General features: G+C 49.5%; 2 protein-coding genes across 2 annotated transcripts in view; one reads left to right on the forward strand and one right to left on the reverse strand.

Moving 5' to 3' along the window:
* cars2 (cysteinyl-tRNA synthetase 2, mitochondrial) overlaps positions 1-15292 on the reverse strand; it is a 72441-nt gene extending 57149 nt beyond the window's left edge. The window contains exons 1-2 of the mRNA XM_078205249.1: positions 15034-15292; positions 10851-10901 (exon numbers count right to left, since the gene is read on the reverse strand). Coding sequence (XP_078061375.1) covers positions 10851-10901; positions 15034-15227 — 245 coding nt within the window. The 5' untranslated portion in view covers positions 15228-15292. The remainder of the gene's footprint in view (positions 1-10850; positions 10902-15033) is intronic.
* Positions 15293-16345: 1053 nt separating this feature from the next.
* On the forward strand, positions 16346-20291 carry LOC144487193 (inhibitor of growth protein 1-like). The gene is made up of 2 exons (XM_078205247.1): positions 16346-16907; positions 19067-20291. Exons 1-2 carry the CDS (start codon positions 16772-16774, stop codon positions 19759-19761), a joined length of 831 nt encoding a protein of 276 aa, XP_078061373.1. The 5' UTR covers positions 16346-16771; the 3' UTR covers positions 19762-20291.
* The last annotated feature ends 1152 nt before the right edge of the window (positions 20292-21443 follow it).

A 21443-nucleotide genomic window follows, 5' to 3' on the forward strand; every position in this document is an offset into this window, starting at 1 on the left:
TGGCAAACGTTTCCTATGCACTGGCAGTTTATTTACATTACATCGTGTCCACTGAGTCTGGATATAAACCTCCTACTCCCATCAATTCATCATGTAGGCTTGTAGCAACACATAAAACCTTCCTGCCATGCTAGACTAACCCTCTATGGGCTGGTAGATGGTTCTGGAAGGGGCATTCACACAAACAGCCGGTCAGACTGATGATCTCCCTGTGATTCCTTCCGCTATGTCACACTGTGGAAGGAATGCAAAGATACAAAAATACAACAACCAGATATCTACAACAGCCACTGTCATTTAATGCAGGGTTTTTCAAAGTGGGGATCGTGACCCATGCATTGGTCACGGGGATGCTGAAAATGGGTCGCCAGGTATCCTGTTTTAAAGACATGGGATGTTGTGGTTCTTTTCAAAGCATTGCGAGATGTTCTGTGATCCTGTTCAAAAGAAAAGCGGGATGTTCTGTCTATAGCGCGCATTTTGTAGAAGGTGGTATGACAATGAGGAGCTCTCGACTCAGACGATGACATGAAGGGCTTCATAGCCAGAACGAGGAGGAAAAGCTCAGTATTGCCTGATACAATTCAAATTCTGTGCACTTTATGAAAGGAAAGGTAAGGCACTGTATTTTTAAATGTGAGTAAATCCCATTTAGATTGTGACTGTAGAAGCAGTACTGCAGCTTGCCTGGTCAGGGGGTCGAGCGGGGTGGCCATTTTGTAAAACTGTGTCACGGGATATTTAGATTTATTTTATACCAATTTTCTGCTAAGGCCACTATTAATTCCAGACTGCTATCGGCTTATTTATTAATTTCAATTCTATTTCCCACTTCAATTTAACCAAATTCTTGCAAAAAGGACTACAGAAACAAAGGCGTACTATTTACAAACATACATGATATTTACTCTCTGCTGTTACTACTTGCAGCCACTCCTACCAGGAAGTCTGCTGTCTCGGTACATCACACTCATCTATCTTTCTCCATCCTCACACACTCACTGTAGCTTGTCTGCAACCGCTTGGTGACATATGTCACCCAACTGTACCTGGGGCCTGCCCACTTTCTGCTGCCCCCACACTTTTCCCTAGAAGAGATCTCTGTAGTTTCTCAGCTTTGATCAAAATACTTCCTTTTCTGGATGTCAAGAATAGATAATCACAAAATTGATTGTGTGTGAATAGGCTCATGTCACTGAATTTAGAATATTGTGCACAATTCTGTTCGCCACACTACCAGAAGGATGTGGATGCATTAGAGAGAGTACAGAAGAGGTTTACCAGGATGTTGTCTGGACTGGAGGGTATTAGCTATGAGGAGAGGTTGGAGAAACTCAGTTTGTTCTCACTGGATTGACGGAGGCTGAGGGGTGACCTGATAGAGGTTTACAAGATTACAAGGGGCATGGACAGAGTGGATAGTCAGATGCTCTTTCCTACAGTAGAAAAGTCAAGTACTTGGGGCATAAGGTGCCGTGGAGAAAAGTTTAGAGGAGATGTGCGAGGCAATTTTTTTTTTTTACAGAGGGTGTTGAACGTCTGGAACACACTACGCGGGGAGGGGGTGGGAGTAGGTACAATAGCGACATTTAAGGGGCAACTAGACAAATACATGAATAGGATGGGAATGAAGGATATGGACTCTGAGTGCATACAGTTTTAGTTTAGGCAGGCATCATGATCGGCACAGGCTTGGAGGGCAGAAGGGCCTGTTCCTGTGCTGTACTTTTCTTTGTGGGGGTCCTGCTGCTACACAGAGCCGGGCAGCTCCCAGTGTCGGGACAGCCCCAGTGTCAGGGCAGCTCCCACAGCCGGACAGCCCCCGGTGTCGGGGCAGCTCCTAGCTAGTCTGCTCCTTGCTCAAATGCCCATTGCAAGTTGCCAAGTGAGACAGAAATGAAACAGTACTCACTGAATGGTGAGGCAACTACAGAGAACATCGCTAGGCAATGAAGTACAAGGCTAACAGACACCATATTTGTATAAAGGAGTTGAGTAATGCAGATCGTCAAAATAAGACAAAACTGCTGATGGCTATTAGAATTTTACACCATTTTCCTCAGTTGTCTGTGTTTATGTTCATATTCCACACCAGTCTCCTCCCATTCCTCTTCATCTAACCCCATCAACGTATCCTTCTCATCCTTATATATCTACGATTCTATACTGAAATCAGTAACAATCAGTTATGTTGAACTGTGGTAAAGCTTCCTCATAAATTGGGCCATCAAAATAATGTTGTCTCCAAGCCTGGCTGATTTCATTTGTTAGAACTATCTCAACAATTGTTCATTTCTCATTTCTCCTCGGCTTTTATCCTGACATATTAAATATATAACTTGTATAAAATTTGTTAAAACAATTATATTTGACCAATTTATGTGCACCAATGGCATTGTTCACAGTCAGTTGGAGGATATATTGCTTATAATGACAGGAGTATTTATCTATCGTGCCCTTAAATTTATCAATATTCGCCTCCAATACTTCGTGGTAGTGAGTTCCACGTTCTCACCACTCTCTGAGTAAATAACTCTGAATTCCCTGTTGGATTTATTAGTGCCAATCTTATATTTATGGTTCCTAGTCTTGGCTTCACCCACAAATGGAAATACTTTCTGTAAATCTACCCTATCAAACCCTTTCATGATTTTAAAAACCTGTATCGGCTCACTTCTCAGCCTTATCCTGAGAGAAAACGGTCCTAGCCTATTCTTTCTTGATAGTTATAACCTCTCAGTTCTCGGATCACCTGTATAATTATTTTTTCTGTACCCTCTATACCCTTTTTATAGTATGAAGACCAGAATCATCACAGTGCTTCAACCACAGTCTAATCAAGGTCCTAGAAAGACCTTTGCTTTTCAATTCCATCTCTTTATAAATGAACAAAAGTATTTGATGTTTTTTTAATGACATTATTGACTTATACTGTGACATTAATGATTTGTGAATCTGATACTGAGGCTCTAGACTAGGGTGCAAAGATGTCCCTCAAACTAAACATTTTTAATATTTATTTATAAGAGGCTCCAAACCTTAGGAGTATTATTTATGGTGGTAGATAGGGGCAGAGATATGACTGAAGTTTTGAAATGATAGGTTTGACTGTAGTGTGTTTAGATAATATTTTTGAAATGAATAATGTTGGTGGAAGGAGACGGCTAGTCAGAGACCATACCAAGAAACAATTTTCCCAATGAGTCATGAACCTGCAAGCAGCTATTGTGTGCACTTACATTTCTTTATTAAGGAACATGGCACATTCCTGACTCACGACAACCTACTGTGTAGAATGGCCAAGTTCACCTCATCATGTGCGACCATGGTCTCTTGCTTGTCTTAGAATCTGGCAATTCTAAAGCCTTTCCTAAGATAGTCTGCGCATGCTTGTGTGGGATTTATATCCTCCCCTTGTCATTCGCGTTACGTGGTCAGAAGATTGCACATTAGAAAATATTTTTTCCCACCATCCAGAAATCAAAGAGCAGCTTAAGAAAATGTCATACTTACTTGCTGAAGCCAGCATTGCAGACTGTGACACAGCTTTACAGTGTGCCGTGTGGATATACACAACAACCGCAGCAGTTAGCATCAATACAGTTAGAATGCAGTTTCAGTGCTCCATCTGCAGGAGAATCTCACTTTGGGCCCTATTAGTCAATTCCAACTAAACAAACTTTGAGCCAGTGCTTCCCACTGATGTTAAGCTGCTAATGTAAATGCAGCTCTAATGCATACATTGCAAAATGCTTCAAGACTTATAGCTTGCCACTTGAAACCAGCTTTAATAAATGCTGCAAATTCATATGTCTTTTCAGTCAGTTAATTCATACCCTAAGGTTCATTTAGCAATGGGTTTCCTGTATATTTTTCAGTTTTTTCATCACAGGTTTGTGAAAAACTTCAAGCATGTTTTTAAAACAAATATATTTTTAATCAATTTAGTACAACAGCGAGTTAGATACGTCGCTTGTAGTGACAGGAGTGTTTCTTTGTAAATCAGTTAATGTAGTTAAGTTATAAATTTGATTATGTAAGAATGTGGTGTGCCCCTACACAAGTGCCCCTACACAACAAGTACTCCTGCCCGAGTTCTGCTGGGGAGGACAGCCCGCTTGGGGGAAGCAGCAGTGGCCGTGTCTCCAGAGTGGAGTCCGGCCCTGTCACTCAGAGGGCTAAGGAAAAGGGGAGGAAGGCAGTGTTAATCGGGGGCTCGACAGTAAGGGGGTCGGACAGGCGTTTTTGGGGAGGCAGGCGGGAGTCTCGGATGGTGGTCTGCCTCCCTGGGGCTGGGATCCAGGATGTCGCTGGTCGACTCCCAGAAATCCTGAGGGGGGAGGGAGAGGAGCCAGAGGTAGCGGTACATATTGGTACCGCTGATGTGGGAAGGAAGGGGGAAGCGGTCATGAAAAGAGAGTATAGGGAATTAGGGATGCTGCTGAGAAGGAGGAAAGCAAAGGTAGTAATCTCAGGATTGCTGCCTGTGCCACGGGAGGGTGAGGGCAGGAATGGAGTGAAGTGGAGGATGAATGTGTGGCTGAGGGACTGGTGCAGGGGGCAGGGATTCAGGTTCCTGGACCATTGGGACCTCTTTAGGGGCAGGTGTGACCTGTACACAATAAACGGGTGGCACTTGAATCCCAGGGGGACCAATATCCTGGCGGGAAGGTTGGCTAAGGCTACTGGGGAGAGTTTAAACTAGATAGGTTGGGGGGAGGGGATCGAGACGAGGTGACTGGGAGCGAGGAAGTTAGCTCGCAAACAGAGAAGGGTTATAGACGGTGCAAGAGGGAGGATGGACGGGGATAGAGAAGGGGAGAGCTCAGACCAAAGGATTGAGATGTGTTTACTTTAATGCCAGGAGCATAGTGAATAAAGGGGATGAGCTCAGAGCGTGGATCGATGCCTGGAAGTGTGATGTGGTGGCCATTACGGAGACTTGGATGTCTCAGGGACAGGACTGGATACTACAGGTGCCGGGATTCAGATGTTTCAGGAAGGACAGGGAGGGAGGCAAGAGAGGGGGTGGAGTGGCACTGCTGATCAGGGATAGTGTCACAGCTGTAGAGAAGGTGTATGCTCTGGAGGGATTGTCTACAGAGTCTCTGTGGGAGGAAGTTCGGAGTGGGAAGGGGTCGATCACTTTGCCGGGAGTTTTCTATAGGCCGCCCAATAGTGACAGGGAGGTAGAGGAACAGATAGGGAAACAGATCCTGGAGAGTTGCAATAATAGCAGAGTTGTTGTGATGGGAGACTTTAATTTCCCAAACATAGATTGGAATATCCCTAGGGTAAGAGGATTGGATGGGGAGGAGTTCATTAGGTGTGTTCAGGAGGGTTTCCTGACACAGCATGTGGACAAGCCTACAAGAGGAGAGGCTGTACTTGATCTGATACTGACCAATGAGCCTGGACAGGTGTCAGATCTCTCAGTGGGAGAGCATCTTGGGGATAGCGATCATAACTCTATCTCCTTTATGCTTGCATTGGAAAAAGAGAGGATCAGGCAAGCTAGGAAAGCGTTTATATGGAGTAAGGGGAAATATGAAGACATAAGGCAGCAAATTAGAGGAGTAAATTGGAAGGAGGTATTCTCGGGGAAATCTACTGAAGAGAGGTGGCAGTTTTTCAGGGTATGTCTGTCTAGGGTTCTACAGGACAATGTTCCGAGCAGACAGGGAGGAGTTGGTAGGTTAAAGGAACCGTGGTGCACGAAAGCCGTGCAGGACCTAGTCGAGAAGAAAAGGAAAGCGTACAAAAGGTTCAGAGAGCTTGGCGAAGATAGGGATCTAGATGAGTATACAGCTTGTAGGAAGGGACTAAAGAAGGAAATTAGGAGAGCCAGAAGGGGTCACGAGAAGGCCTTGGCAAGTAGAATGAAGGAAAACCCTATGGCGTTCTATAAATATGTGAAGAGTAAAAGGATGAGACGTGAAGTAATAGGGCCTATAAAAGGTGAAGGTGGGAAAATCAGTACGGAACCATTAGAAATGGCAGAGGTGCTTAATGAGTATTTTGCCTCGGTTTTCACAGAGGAGAAGGACATGGGTGGATGTACTGTGGGCTTGCGGTGGAATGAAAAGATTGAGTATGTGGACTTTAACAAAGAGGTTGTGCTGGAATCTTTGAATGGCATCAAGATAGATAAGTCGCCGGGTCCGGATGGAATGTACCCCAGGTTACTGTGGGAGGCGAGGGAAGAGATTGCAGAGCCTCTGGCGATGATCTTTGCATCGTCGATGGAGATGGGAGAGGTGCCGGAGGATTGGAGGATTGCAGATGTGGTTCCTATTTTCAAGAAGGGGAATAGGGATAGCCCAGGAAATTACTGACCGGTGAGTCTAACCTCAGTGGTTGGTAAGCTGATGGAGAAGATCCTAAGGGACAAGATTTATGAGCATTTGGAGAGGTTTAGCATGCTCAAGAATACTCAGTATGGCTTTATCACAGGCAGATCGTGCCTTACGAGCCTGGTGGAGTTCTTCGAAAATGTGACTAAACACATTGACGAAGGGAAAGCGGTGGATGTGGTTTATATGGATTTTAGCAAGGCGTTCGATAAGGTCCCCCATGCAAGGCTTCTCGAAAAAGTGAGAGGGCATGGGATCCAAGGGGCTGCTGCCCTGTGGATCCAGAACTAGCTTGCCCAAAGGAGGCAGAGAGTGTGTATAGATGGGTCTTTTTCTAATTGGAGGTCAGTCACCAGTGGTGTGCCCCAGGGATCTGTTCTGGGACCCTTGCTGTTTGTTATTTTCATAAATGACCTGGATGAGGAAGTGGAGGAATGGGTTGGTAAGTTTGCCGACGACACGAAGGTTGGTGGGGTTGTGGATAGTCTGGAGGGATGTCAGAAGTTAAAGAGGGACATAGATAGGATGCAAGACTGGGCGGAGAAGTGGCAGATGGACTTCAACCCAGATAAATGCGTAGTGGTCCATTTTGGCAGGTCAAATGGGATGAAGGAGTACAATATAAAGGGAAAGACTCTCAGTACGGTAGAGGATCAGAAGGACCTTGTGGTCCGGGTCCATAGGACTCTAAAATCGGCCCCGCAGGTGGAGGAGGTGGTTAAGAAGGCGTATGGTGGGCTGGCTTTTATCAATCGAGGGATTGAGTTCAGGAGTCCGGGGATAATGATGCAGCTATATAAGACCCTCGTCAGACCCCACTTGGAGTACTGTGCTCAGTTCTGGTCGCCTCATTACAGGAAGGATGTGGAAAAGATTGAAAGGGTGCAGAGGAGATTTACAAGGATGTTGCCTGGATTGAGTGGCATGCCTTATGAGGATAGGCTGAGGGAGCTCGGTCTTTTCTCCTTGGAGAGACTTAAGATGAGAGGAGACCTAATAGAGGTGTATAAGATGTTGAGAGGCATAGATCAGGTGGACTCTCGGAGGCTTTTTCCCAGGGTGAAAATGGCTGCTACGAGAGGACACAGGTTTAAGGTGCTGGGGGGTAAGTACAGGGGAAATGTTAGGGGGAAGTTTTTCACACAGGCGAGTGGAATCGGCTGCCGTCAGTGGTGGTGGAGGCAAACTCAATAGGGTCTTTTAAGAGACTCCTGGATGAGTACATGGGACTTAATAGGATGGAGGGTTATAGGTAGGCCTAAAAGGTAGGGATAGGTTCGGCACAATTTGTGGGGCCGAAGGGCCTGTTTTGTGCTGTAGTTTTCTATGTTTCTAATGTATCCAGTGGATGGATGAGAAATTAAAATGATTCAAACAAAAGAGACAGTGAAGTGGTTTGACAGTTCAACCGAATCCATCGTTACTGATTTCAATATACTGAACACAAGAACATTGAGAAGACTGGGGTGAGAAATATTAATTGAGGGATAATATGCAACATAATACAAGGAGGTATTAAAAACTCAGATTGTGTGGTAGTTCAGTGGCAAATGAACTTAATAAAGGTGAGGTGACGCACTTTAGTAAATAGAATAATTTTCCTCATTTATTTGCTATGATGCAGAAGAGCAAAGGGATAGAGGCAAATAATTAAAAGCAGCTTTGCAAGTTAGCAATGGAATTCAAAATGTTAACAAAACTCTGAAATGTATTTCTAGGAGCATGGAATTCAAAAGTAGTGAGGTTAGATTAGACTTGTAGAGGACCTTGGTCAGGCCTCAGAGTACTCTGAACAATTGTTGTCTTCATACCATAGAAAGGGCATAGAAGCACAGGAGAAAGTGTCATGAAAGATTCACAGGGACTGTACCAGAATTGAGAGCTGCAGCTATCAGAAAAGATTGAACAAATTGGGGCATTTTCTTTAGAAAAGTCTTCAAGGAATCCTGATGGAACTTTTGAAAATGAAGAATGAGTTGGACAGGACAGACGTGGAAAGAATCTTGTGTCCTGTGAGGCAATCCAAAACCAGGAGTCATAAATACCAGATAGTTACTAATATGAATCCAACAGAGAAACTTCTTGTTGAACTCACTACCTCAGGAAGTGGTTGAGGCAAAGAGCCTGAATGCTTTCAAAAGGAAACAAGATGAGTAAATGAAAGAAAAGGGAATAGAGAGATGAGATGTGGCAGACGGAATGGGAGGAGTCATGTGTGATGCACTCGCACCAGCACAGACTACTTGGTCAAATGACCTTTCCTGTGCTATGGATTCTGTTGAATGCTAGGAAGTGATTGTGATTTGATTGTGTGCCCCTGGTACACTGGCAGATGCTGAGTATAAAACTGTCCACCCATCGGACAGTTGAAGCTGTGTGTAGTGATCGCAAGAGATAGTCCTTAATTTATGAATGTCTAAACCATACTATAGTCCCTTGGATTATCAGACCACAACTGACAGATTGCAATCACCAAAACACAAAGGTGGTTTTCCAGCTCCAGGAATGGACACAATAACCAACAAAGTTCATGTCTAGCAGTGGGTATTTGGTTTTGAGGAAAGATTGGAAAGTATTTGGCTATTCACACTTAAAAATTAGTAATGAGGAGATCTCAAAGATAAATACATCACATTCCTCTCTTAAAACCCAGTCTGTGGGCAGCACAGTGGATAGCGCTGCAGCCTCACAGCGCCAGGGATCCGGGTTCGATTCCCGGCTTGGGTCACTGTCTGTGTGGAATTTGCATGTTCTCCCCATGTCTGCGTGGGTTTCCACCGGTTGCTCCTGTTTCCTCCCACAGTCCGAAGGATGTGCTGGTTAGGTGCATTGGCCATGCTAAATTCTCTCTGTGTACCCGAACAGGCGCCGGAGTGTGGCGACTCGGGGATTTTCACAGTAACTTCATTGCAGTGTTAATGTAAGCCTACTTGTGACACTAGCTTTAAAAAAAACTGTGCTGAAATAGTCAGTTGTTGTTAAGGTGTTTGGGGTAATGCACCCCCTGGAAAATTCAAAAGGATGAATAAAAAATACAAATCTTCTGGCCTATTTTAATGTTTACTGATTCATTTTATCCCATGGGATCAGAACAACACCTAGACTGTCTTTCCCTCTGTAATTAATTCTCCTTTCTGAACCTAATTCCATAATTCTCTGACCTTATTCCCCTCATGTACTTTATTCTCTCTCCTACCGTGTATTAAACATACTGTGTCAGTCACTCTATCCCTTTGTGTGTCTGTCAGTTACAATTACTCCAACTGGTTCTGTAATTCCAGCAATTGCTACATTTTCCTGAACCCACCCCCACTGGGTGCTCCCACTGAATCAGACATTCACGGTCTTCCTGTCCAGGGATTTACAGGTAGATGCTGAGGCTGGGCATTAGAACACAAGCTAATAATTAACATTAAAAGGTAGGCAAAGTAGTACAGGTTCCAACTGGCAGGGGGCGAAATGCTAGGCTGAAGTCAGGGAGCTCTCAACTACAGGGAATAAACACAACTTCCTCACACAAAATATCAACATACACTTTCCTGCAATTCAAAAGCAATTTGGTTGTGATACATGTCCTGAAAACATGAAAGGCTGATACATAATTGCAACAATCCCAATTCACTGAATAAACTTCCAGTTCGGGCATTGGGCCAATAATCTAGATTTCAGAGTCAGCAGGATGTCGTGAAGGAGAAGCTGTCGGCAGGAAGGGGAAGAAGTGGTGGGAGGAGTGGAGAGAAGTAGATGAGTTGAGGCAGGAGCTACGTCCACTACAGCTGTAGTTTACAGTTCACCTCACCATTGGGTACACGTCCTGGAATATTGAGCAGTTTTAGTTTCCTTACCCAAGAATGGAGGTGCAACAAAGATTCACTTGATTGATTCCTAGGATGAGAGGGTTGTCCAATCAGAAGAGATCACTTAGAATAGGCCCAACCTTTCTGGAGTTTAGAAGAATGAGAGATTATCACTTTGAAACATTTAAAGTTCTGAGAGGATTTGGCAGGGTAGAAGGTGAGAGGCTGTTTCCCTGGCTGGAGAGTCTAGAGGCTCACAATAAGGAGTGAGCCAGTTAGGACTGAGGTATGGAAACATTTATCACCTACAGGGTTGTGAATCTTTGGTATCATCTACACCAGAGAGCTATAGATGTTCGGAGTAGGAATGGAGGGATACAAAAGAATGGTCTAGTTTGGACCAGGGAGGGCCGAAGGGCCTGTTCCTGTGCTGTATTGTTCTTTGTTCAGTTGCTGAGTAAATTGAAGACTAAGATTGGTTTTTGGGCACTAAGGAAATCACTTGATTTTGGGGAAAACTGGATTTGTTGGAGAACATCAGCCATGATCTTGCTGATTGGTAGTGGAGATTCAATGGGCCATAAAAAGTACTCCTGCTCCTAATACTTATGTTCCTGCCTGTCCTTTACCAATACCCCTGACAGCGCAATACTCGAATTCCAATCACATTGTCTATTGGCCAGCAATTTAACATATTTACCTTGCATGCCCAATATGAGCGTGGTCATATACAGTAGGCCCACAGCTATACCTGTCAAAAGAGAGACAAAATAAGACACAGGAACAGCTTTACCTGGACATACCAACACTTCAATTATCCCTAACCTACAAAACTCTAAATAGCCCCAAGACCATTTTCACTATTCTAACTTTATTCAAAAGTGCTCATCTAAACAGCCTCAAAGAACCTAGTCGATAGCTTGGATAATGTTGATGCAACATTCTATTCCCTAACCCTCATCATCATTGCAATTGTGACCATGAGGCAGAACTGTAACACAATCCAGCGAATCACTCTGAATAATTTGGAACAGAAATTAACTGACAAAGCAGACAGTTATTTGATATTACACAAAGTGTAGAAATATTCTCTACAAAAGTGATGCTATTTGAACAATTCATTCCCGATGCTTCTAGAAAGTGTCATCTCAACAAGTAGCAAAACTGCACTCTCCTTCACACGTTAGCTTTGAAACAAGAAAGTATTTCCGATGCGTTCGTCAATGGCACAAGTATACAACTACTGCCTTGATCCAAACAACAAAATAAAATTTCACAAAAGGCTAAATGAACTTTAATAAAGCAACATGTAAATCTACTCAAAATAAATTATGACAAGTACCAATCGTGGCTCAATGGGTAGACCTCATATGAGATCATGGTTTCAAGACCAACACCAGAGACCCAATCCAGTAAAATAAGCTAACACTCCCGATGGAGAGGGAGTGCCGCACCATCAGTACTGACCCTCTGTCAGTGCGGCACTCTCTCAGTACTGAGGGAGTGCTGCACTGTCAGAGGGTCAGCACTGAGGGAGTGCCACACAGTCAGAGGGGCAGCACTGAGGGAGTGCCACACTGTCAGAGGGGCAGTACTGATGGAGTGCCGCACCATCAAAGGGGCAGTACTGAGGGAGTGCCGCACTATCAGAGGGTCAGTACTGAGGGAGTGCTGCACTGTCAGAGGGTCAGCACTGAGGGAGTGCTCCACTGTCTGGGGGTCAGTACTGAGGGAGTGCTGCACTGTCAGAGGGTCAGTACTGAGGGAGTGCCGCACTGTCAGAGGGTCAGTATTGAGGGAGTGCCGCTCTGTAAGAGGGTCAGTACTGAGGGAGTGCTGCACTGTCAGAGGGTCAGTACTGAGGGAGTGCTGCACTGTCAGAGGGTCAGTACTGAGGGAGTGCTGCACTGTCAGAGGGTCAGTATTGAGGGAGTGCCGCACTGTCAGAGGGTCAGTATTGAGGGAGTGCCGCACTGTCAGAGGGTCAGTACTGAGGGAGTGCTGCACTGTCAGAGGGTCAGTACTGAGGGAGTGCCGCACTGTCAGAGGGTCAGTACTGAGGGAGTGCCGCACTGTCAGAGGGTCAGTACTGAGGGAGTGCTGCACTGTCAGAGGGTCAGTACTGAGGGAGTGTTGCACTGTCAGAGGGTCAGTATTGAGGGAGTGCCGCACTGTCAGAGGGTCAGTATTGAGGGAGTGCCGCACTGTCAGAGGGTCAGTACTGAGGGAGTGCTGCACTGTCAGAGGGTCAGTACTGAGGGAGTGCCGCACTGTCAGAGGGTCAGTACTGAGGGAGTGCCGCACTGTCAGAGGGTCAGTACTGAGGGAGTGCTGCACTGTCAGAGGGTCAGTACTGAGGGAGTGTTGCACTGTCAGAGGGTCAGTATTGAGGGAGTGCCGCACTGTCAGAGGGTCAGTATTGAGGGAGTGCCGCACTGTCAGAGGGTCAGTACTGAGGGAGTGCTGCACTGTCAGAGGGTCAGTGCTGAGGGAGTGCCGCACTGTCAGAGAGTCAATACTGAGGGAGTGCCGCACTGTCAGAGGGTCAGTATTGAGGGAGTGCCGCACTGTCAGAGGGTCACTACTGAGGGAGTGCCGCACTGTCAGAGGGTCAATACTGAGGGAGTGCCGCACTGTCAGAGGGTCAGTATTGAGGGAGTGCCGTACTGTCAGAGAGTCAGTGCTGAGGGTGTGCCGCACTGTCAGAGGGTCAGTGCTGAGGGAGTGCCGCACTGTCGGAGGGTCAGTGCTGAGGGAATGCTGCACTGTCAGATGGTTAGTGCTGAGAGTGCTGCACTGTCAGAGGGTCAGTACTGAGGGAGTGCTGCACTGTCAGAGAGTCAGTGCTGAGGGAGTGCCGCACTGTCAGATGGTCAGTGCTGAGGGAATGCTGCACTGTCAGAGGGTCAGTGCTGAGAGTGCTGCACAGTCAGAGGGTCAGTACTGAGGGAGTGCCGCACTGTCAGAGGGTCAGTACTGAGGGAGTGCCGCACTGTCAGAGGGGTCAGTGCTGAGGGAGTGCCGCACTGTCAGAGGGGTCAGTGCTGAGGGAGTGCCGCACTGTCAGAGGGTCAGTACTGAGGGAGTGCTGCACTGTCAGAGGGTCAGTGCTGAGGGAGTGCCGCACTGTCAGAGGTTCGGTACTGAGGGAGTGCCGCACTGTCAGAGGGTCAGTACTGAGGGAGTGCCGCACTGTCAGAGGGTCAGTACTGAGGGAGTGCCGCACTGTCAGAGAGTCAGTACTGAGGGAGTGCTGCACTGTCAGAGGGTCAGTACTGAGGGAGTGCTGCACTGTCAGAGGGTCAGTGCTGAGGGAGTGCCGCACTGTCAGAGGATCGGTACTGAGGGAGTGCCGCACTGTCAGAGGGTCAGTACTGAGGGAGTGCCGCACTGTCAGAGGGTCAGTATTGAGGGAGTGCTGCACTGTCAGAGGGTCAGTACTGAGGGAGTGCCGCACTGTCAGAGAGTCAGTACTGAGGGAGTGCCGCACTGTCAGAGGGTCAGTACTGAGGGAGTGCCGCACTGTCAGAGGGTCAGTACTGAGGGAGTGCCGCACTGTCAGAGGGTCAGTGCTGAGGGAGTGCTGCACTGTCAGAGGGTCAGTACTGAGGGAGTGCCGCACTGTCAGAGGGTCAGTACTGAGGGAGTGCCGCACTGTCAGAGGGTCAGTACTGAGGGAGTGCCGCACTGTCAGAGGGTCAGTACTGAGGGAGTGCCGCACTGTCAGAGAGTCAGTACTGAGGGAGTGCTGCACTGTCAGAGGGTCAGTACTGAGGGAGTGCTGCACTGTCAGAGGGTCAGTGCTGAGGGAGTGCCGCACTGTCAGAGGGTCGGTACTGAGGGAGTGCCGCACTGTCAGAGGGTCAGTACTGAGGGAGTGCCGCACTGTCAGAGGGTCAGTATTGAGGGAGTGCTGCACTGTCAGAGGGTCAGTACTGAGGGAGTGCCGCACTGTCAGAGAGTCAGTACTGAGGGAGTGCCGCACTGTCAGAGGGTCAGTACTGAGGGAGTGCCGCACTGTCAGAGGGTCAGTACTGAGGGAGTGCCGCACTGTCAGAGGGTCAGTACTGAGGGAGTGCCGCACTGTCAGAGGGTCAGTACTGAGGGAGTGCCGCACTGTCAGAGGGTCAGTACTGAGGGAGTGCCACACTGTCAGAGGGTCAGTATTGAGGGAGCGCCGCACTGTCAGAGGGTCAGTACTGAGGGAGTGCCGCACTGTCAGAGGGTCAGTACTGAGGGAGTGCCGCACTGTCAGAGGGTCAGTACTGAGGGAGTGCCGCACTGTCAGAGGGTCAGTGCTGAGGGAGTGCTGCACTGTCAGAGGGTCAGTGCTGAGGGAGTGCCGCACTGTCAGAGGGTCAGTGCTGAGGGAGTGCCGCACTGTCAGAGGGTCAGTATTGAGGGAGCGCCGCACTGTCAGAGGGTCAGTACTGAGGGAGTGCCGCACTGTCAGAGGGTCAGTACTGAGGGAGTGCCGCACTGTCAGAGGGTCAGTACTGAGGGAGTGCCGCACTGTCAGAGGGTCAGTGCTGAGGGAGTGCTGCACTGTCAGAGGGTCAGTGCTGAGGGAGTGCCGCACTGTCAGAGGGTCAGTGCTGAGGGAGTGCCGCACTGTCAGAGGGTCAGTACTGAGGGAGTGCTGCACTGTCAGAGGGTCAGTGCTGAGGGAGTGCCGCACTGTCAGAGGGTCAGTGCTGAGGGAGTGCCGCACTGTCAGAGGGTCAGTACTGAGGGAGTGCCGCACTGTCAGAGGGTTTGTCTTGGATCCAGGGAGTGGGCTTATTTTGAACCCAGTCGTTTTGTGGGGTGCGGCGCTGCCCATTGAGCCGGGACTGGCAGTGCCCCAGGCCCTGGCTCTCAGGGTATTGTGAGCAGTGCTATACCAGGAGGCGGTAGCCGGATTGGCGAGCACCAGCGGTTCTTTGCACCGTGTCAGGCTGTTGTAGACCCGCAGGCCGGCGGGGTGGCCGCTCGGCTGCTGCCAATCGCTGCTGCACCGTCCGGACACCTTCCGCGGCCAGGCCGGGAGCCAGGCTCGGGAATTCCAACCGCGGCGGCACGCCAGCATCGCCCTCATCCTGGCCGGCCTGTTAATCGAGCGCCGCCGGCTGCAGAATGCGAAATAGGCCCCGGTTCGAAATGGCGGCGGTTGCCAGGCAGCGCGAGGGGCGGGGGCTTGTACTGGATCAGCCCCGCCCATCGCCAGACTGGGCCCGCCCCCAGAGAGGCCACGCCCCACGGAACCGCCTCCGCCGGAGTCTCCGCCTTCCCTGAGACCCCGCCCTCTCTGAGACCCCGCCCACAGCCGCGGGCCGCCCCGCCCTCTGGCCGTCCATCGCGGCTCCCTGTTGAGAGGGAAAGCAGTGAAGGTTTGGAGTCGAATGTGAACGGTTCAAAGACCCAGATTCGAATCGAAACGTTCATTCCGTTTCTCTCTCTACAGACATTGCCTGAGAGGCTGGGGATATCCAGCATGGTCTGTTTTTATTTGGGTTTTGGCAATGTCCGCATTATTCCGTTTTCAGGCACAACCCGGGTGTGGCCGCCGCCCGGCAGAGCGTTGGGAGAGGCTGCCCGAGAGGGAACGGCCACCTCTCGGAGAGAGAATAAAGTGGCTGCCGACTGGGATATGTGGGAGCAGCCTAGCAACCGGCGGCTCCATAGCAACCTCCCCTCCCCCACAGCCTGACCGCCAACCCGACTGGGGCTGACCTTTGACCCGAGCCGCCTTTTTACCCGCTCATTTCAAACTTGACAAGCTGCTGGCGCGCAGCCCGCTGGGAGCTGTAGTCCTTCCGGCGGCGGTTGTCATGGCGGCCAGCGGAACTACAACTCCCGTCGGCCCCCCGCATGCGCAGTGCGGGCGGTCGGGCTGTTGACAACCCGTCCGGAGGGGGCGGGGCCGAGACGTGGAGAACCCGCCCCCCGAGCCCGTGACAATTGGCCGGGACTCGGCGGGCGCGAGGCCTGATTGGCCGGAGCCTCACGTCCATCACCAAGGAAAAGTGAAGGACGGAGCGGCGGCGCGGTTAAAATTACTTTTCCAGGGAGTTTTCCGTCAGGGGGCGACGGGCGGACGGATAATCCGGCGGCAGGAGAAGGGGGAGAAGGAGAAAAAAAGTAATTGAATGGGAGGGGCGGGAACGGTGACGTCGGGGCTATGCTAATGAGGGCGCACGCATGCGCGGTGGCCGGCCAGTCTTTCCCAAGTGTTTCAAACTGGGCTCCGGGTTTCCACGCTGGAGCAGAGAGAGACTGGGATCGGACTGTGCCCCGAGAGAGAGAGAGGGGGGTGCACCCTGCAACACCCGCACTCAGCCCGGGCAGCGGGAGGAGGTTCCCCATCCATCCCCCCCTCCGCCCCACACACACACACACCCCCAGCAGCAGCTCTGCGGCGGCCGCTTGTTTTTCTTCAATCATCGCTCGCTCTTTCCCTGAAAAATACACCAGCGGCTGCGATCCGTGTGGAGCGGGAGCCCCGCGGCTGGAGGGACCCTCACCCTCCTCCCCCTGCCGCCTCTCACAGTCAGACACCCCGGCAGAAAGTCAGCCTCTACCCCCCCCCCCTCTCCCTCCCACCCCCGGCCACAAAGCAATAACAAATGTAGCTGGGCCAAGATGCTGAGCCCTGCGAACGGAGAGCACATCCACCTGGCCAACTATGTGGAGGATTATCTGGATTCCATCGAGTCGCTGCCTTTCGATCTCCAGAGGAACGTGTCTCTGATGAGGGAAATCGATGCCAAATACCAAGGTACACATTTAATACCCCCCCCCCCCTTCCTGTGTGTGTGTATCCGCGGGGGGAGCCCCGGCTCCGTCCCCCCCCTGTGTGTGTGTGCGGGGGGAGGGCGGGGGGGCAGCGCGCCCTCGGTGCCGGGGCGGAACAAAAGATGAGCTTTCCCAACACAGCCATTTTGACAGAAAGCGGAATAAAGGAGGGGACCCGGCGGGCGGCTGTGCGGGACGGGTAAAGGGTGGCAGGAGTACCCTCCCTCCACCCGGGCTGGGTGAGGGGTTCCAGCCCGGGCAGCGATTCTCCCCCCAGCCCGAGTTTAGAGCCTCCTCAAAGGGGGGGAAAGCAGAGGGAGAGTAAAGGCAGGCTGTGCCAGGGAGAGGGAGTCGGGGTTGTGTAGCTGTGTGTGCGGGGAGGGAGGGGGCTGCAGCCCGGGCGGCGCTGCGCTCTGGCCGGCCCCGATCCGCTCCGGCGGAGGCTCCAGCTCCCTGTGTGCAGGGCCAAGCTGGAGCCGCTACTTATACCGCCCCCTCCCTCATTACCATAGCCCGGCCCCCTCTCCGCCCCCATTGGCCAATCCCTGCTTCCGGATTCACAGGCGCGCTCCTTGATAGGTCGCTGCCTCCGCCAATCACCGTGGGAGAGGGGCGTGACTTCGATCGCTGATTGGCTGAGCCAGGCGGGAGTCTGAGATGCTGATTGGCTGGGCGAGCTGTCACCCCGGGTGTGGGCGGTGCCTGTCTGATGGCCCCGCCCCCTCCTGGCGCCGCCTCCATTTTGGACTCGGGCCGGGCGGTGGGAAGAGGGAAGTCCGCGGGCGCCGGGATCCCCTCACCCCAGGCCCGGATGGGGGCCCGCTGTGTCTCGGGGCCTGGTCTAGCTGCTACGTGGGAAGCAGGGGGGCTGCTGTCTGTCTCCTGGTGCCGAGAGGGAGGGCTGCCCACTGCAAACTTCAACACTCAGAGAAGGAAAGCTTCAGGGCGCTGGACTGTGGGGTCACAGCGCACAAACAGGCCCTTGAGCTCATCATGTCTGTGCTGCCCATCAAATGGGCCACACAGTGGTTAGCACTGCTGCCTCACAGCGCCAGGGACCCGGGGTCAATTCCCAGCTTGGGTCATTGTGTGGAGTCTGCACGTTCTCCTCGTGTCTGTGTGGGTTTCCCCGGGTGCTCTGGTTTCCTCCCACAGTCCAAAAGATGTGTGGGTTAGGTGGATTGGCCATGCTAAATTGCCACTTAGTATCAGGGGGGTTAGCAGGTTAAATACGTGGCGTTGTGGGGATAGGATTGTTGCCGGTGCAGGCTTGCTGGCCTGAATGACCTCCCTCTGTACTGTAAGGATTCTATGATTCAAATGCCTATCTATTCTAACCTCACTTTCCAGTGCTTGGTCCACAGCCCTGTACGTTGTGGCATTTCAAGTGCTCATCTAAATGCTTCATAACTGCTGCACCATTCCCGCCTCTACCAGACTTTCAGGGCAGTGAGTTCCTGTCACCCTTTGGATTCAAACCCCCTCTAAATCTCTTGCCCCTTACCGTAAACTATGCCCCCAGTTAGTTTGCAAATTGTGGATATTTGTAAATAATCCACGTGCCTTACACGAAAGGTCTATTTTGAATCAAAATCTGATGTCAGCACAATGTAGAAAACAGTTAAAGTGGATAATAAACATTTGGTTGAGATACAGAGTTACACGTTCCTACTTTGGAAAATATTTTGTACTAAGGCAGATAGTATTTACAAGCACAGCTAGCATTGATGGAGGGTCAGTATTGAGGGAGCACTGTACTGTCAGAGGGTTGGGGTCAGTGCTGAGGGAGCTCGACACTGTCAGAGGGTCAGCGCTGAGGGCGTGTCACATTTACAGATGTGCTGATTTTAGATGAGATGGTCCAATCTGCTCTCTTGGGTGGCAGTATTTCAAAGAAGATCTGGGCGAGTTGTCCCTGCTGTCCTGTGGCTAATGTTTGTACCTTAACTGACCGGTGAAAGAGATGATCTGATCATTATCACATTGCTGTTTGTGGGATCTTGCTGTGTATAAATTAGCTGCTCTTTTTCCTATATTGCAGTGGTTACACTTCACAAATATTTAATTGTCTGTAAAGGTTTTGTTGTCTCTTAACGATGTGAGGGATGCTATATAAATGCAAGTCTTTGCTTCTCTCTCCAGACATCCTGAAGGAGCTGGATGAATATTACGAGAAGCACAAGAGAGAGACGGATGTGGTTCAACGCCGGCGGATTCTCCATTATATCCAGCGGGCTCTGATTCGGAGCCAAGAGCTTGGTGACGAGAAAATCCAGATTGTTAACCAGATGGTGGAGCTGGTGGAGAACCGGAGCCGGCAGGTGGACAGCCATGTGGAGCTCTTTGAAAACTGTGCAGAGAGCAACGATGCCAACAACAAGTCCTCGCTGGACAGGTCCAGGAACGAGGGCACCACACCAACAGAGAAACCCAGCGCCAAGAGATCCAGGAGGCAGCGTAACAACGAGAACCGAGAGAACGCATCCAGCAACCACGACCACGAGGAGCCCAGTGCCGGAATGCCAAAGGAGAAAAAAGCCAAGACCTCCAAAAAGAAAAAGCGATCCAAAGCCAAGGCGGAGAGGGAAGCATCCCCGGCGGACCTGCCCATTGACCCCAACGAGCCCACTTACTGCCTGTGCAACCAGGTCTCCTACGGTGAGATGATTGGCTGCGACAATGAGGAGTGCCCCATCGAGTGGTTCCACTTCTCCTGTGTGAGTTTGAACCACAAGCCCAAGGGCAAATGGTACTGTCCCAAATGCAGGGGAGAGAATGAGAAAACCATGGACAAAGCACTGGAAAAATCCAAAAAGGAAAGGGCCTACACCAGGTAGTTGCAGCAGCAGCCTTTCTGTTATCTGTACAGCAACACAAATTAATGTATATTTATTATTGAGAGGTGAAAGAATGGTGACAGTGTATTTGAAGGAACCATTCCTTCCGGACACCAGTTATCTTTTATTTTTTTTCCAAAGTAGTGAGGGGGGAGGTGGGGTGGGGGGTAAAGGAGCCCTGGTTTTTAAGTCTCGTCCAGTGCATGGACTGTTTCTGTTTTGTAAAAATAACACACACCTTCCTGGGAAAATTCTCAAACTGTCAGTGTTCATTTTCCTTTAGTATCAGCATTTCATCCCCACCAGAACAAAACAAAACAATTTGGAAGAAGTGGTTTTATTGAAATATTTATCAGAAAATGCTCCTTTTTTTAGTTTCTCAGATGTATAAATGTACAGGTGCGAGCTTTTCATGTATAGTGTATGATTCATCTGCATAGGCCATATTGTAAGAAATAACTTTATTGTTACTTGTTGAACATAAATACTGTACAGCTGTGATATATATATAAAACAAAAACCTACAAATGAAATATCTGGCAGTTGTGCGTGTGGTTTCTACGTCATCCAGCGACTGGTTTGGGAACCGGTGGGTCCATACTCAGCTTTCCCCACACAGATTGTTCTCTTTATTTCCAACCCCCACCCCCAAAAGAAACCTGCTACTTTAGCCCACACCTCACCTACCCTTCCCCATCCGCCATGGCTCACGATCGCTCCTCTGAGTGTAGCCATTGATGGTTGGACTCTGAGAGTCTGCCTCTTCAAACAGAGGAAGCCTCAGGGTTGGAAAGTCATTTTTCTAAATGCGATTAGATGTCAGGAATGTAATAGTACAGAAATATCTGTATCAATTGTCCAGTACCTATCTTCAAAATCTTACCTTGTTTCAGGTTTTTATTTCACATCTGAATAGATTCCAACCTCTTCATTTACAATGGAAACTGGCTATGTAAACCTGTCACGCTGTAATGACACCCTCCCACCAGTGGCAGTGATATAATAATTCAGATATGCATTTTCCAGCTCCTCTGCTTGAATGCTGACAAAACTCTCACTGACTCTACTTCTCTGCTTTCTCCTGTGTTATACACTCACCTATCTAGTTATAAATGAAATACAATTTAAAATTGATACATGAGAAGAAGAATGTATCCCCGAACGTTAACGCTGTGATAGACTCTAAAACACCTACCTCATTCCCTCTCAACAAAATTTCATTCAAAGCCCTGCATTCCTGGGGTTATCCCCTCTCGTGCATTACACTACATTTCTGTACTTTTAACTCCTATCACAGACCACATTTTAATCTCATACTCTTCAAGGATTCTGACACCAGCACAGATTTTTGCGTCTTCTGAAATCCAGGGACAGTGAGTAGTCTCCCCTGTGCCTTGCCAGAAAATTGAGGTGGAACAGTCTCCAAAATAAGCCCAGCAGAACTCCACTCGTCAGTGTATGGGTCTGCTCCAATTCCTGACAACCCTGTAAATCTCTTGAGTTTCTTACTTAACCCAGGATCTGCCGTCTAATCCCCGAGGACCACATCTGGCATCTTATAAACAGCTTTTTTGAAAGTTCAACTATGCAAAGACTACAGAGCAATCTTCATCCATCAACCCAGTGACTTCCAGTAAATCAGCCAGACTGACCCAGATTTTCAGAAGCCTTGTTCATATCCC

This window comes from Mustelus asterias, unplaced genomic scaffold (assembly GCF_964213995.1).
Source record: "Mustelus asterias unplaced genomic scaffold, sMusAst1.hap1.1 HAP1_SCAFFOLD_639, whole genome shotgun sequence".
NCBI classification, from domain to species: domain Eukaryota; kingdom Metazoa; phylum Chordata; class Chondrichthyes; order Carcharhiniformes; family Triakidae; genus Mustelus; species Mustelus asterias.

Excerpts from the sequence above, each read along its gene's own strand:
- LOC144487193 (XM_078205247.1), top strand. The coding sequence starts at position 16,772 with ATGCTGAGCCCTGCGAACGGAGAGCACATCCACCTGGCCAACTATGTG. Across the intron at positions 16,908-19,066 it reads AATCGATGCCAAATACCAAG|ACATCCTGAAGGAGCTGGAT; the intron begins GTACACATTTAA and ends TTCTCTCTCCAG.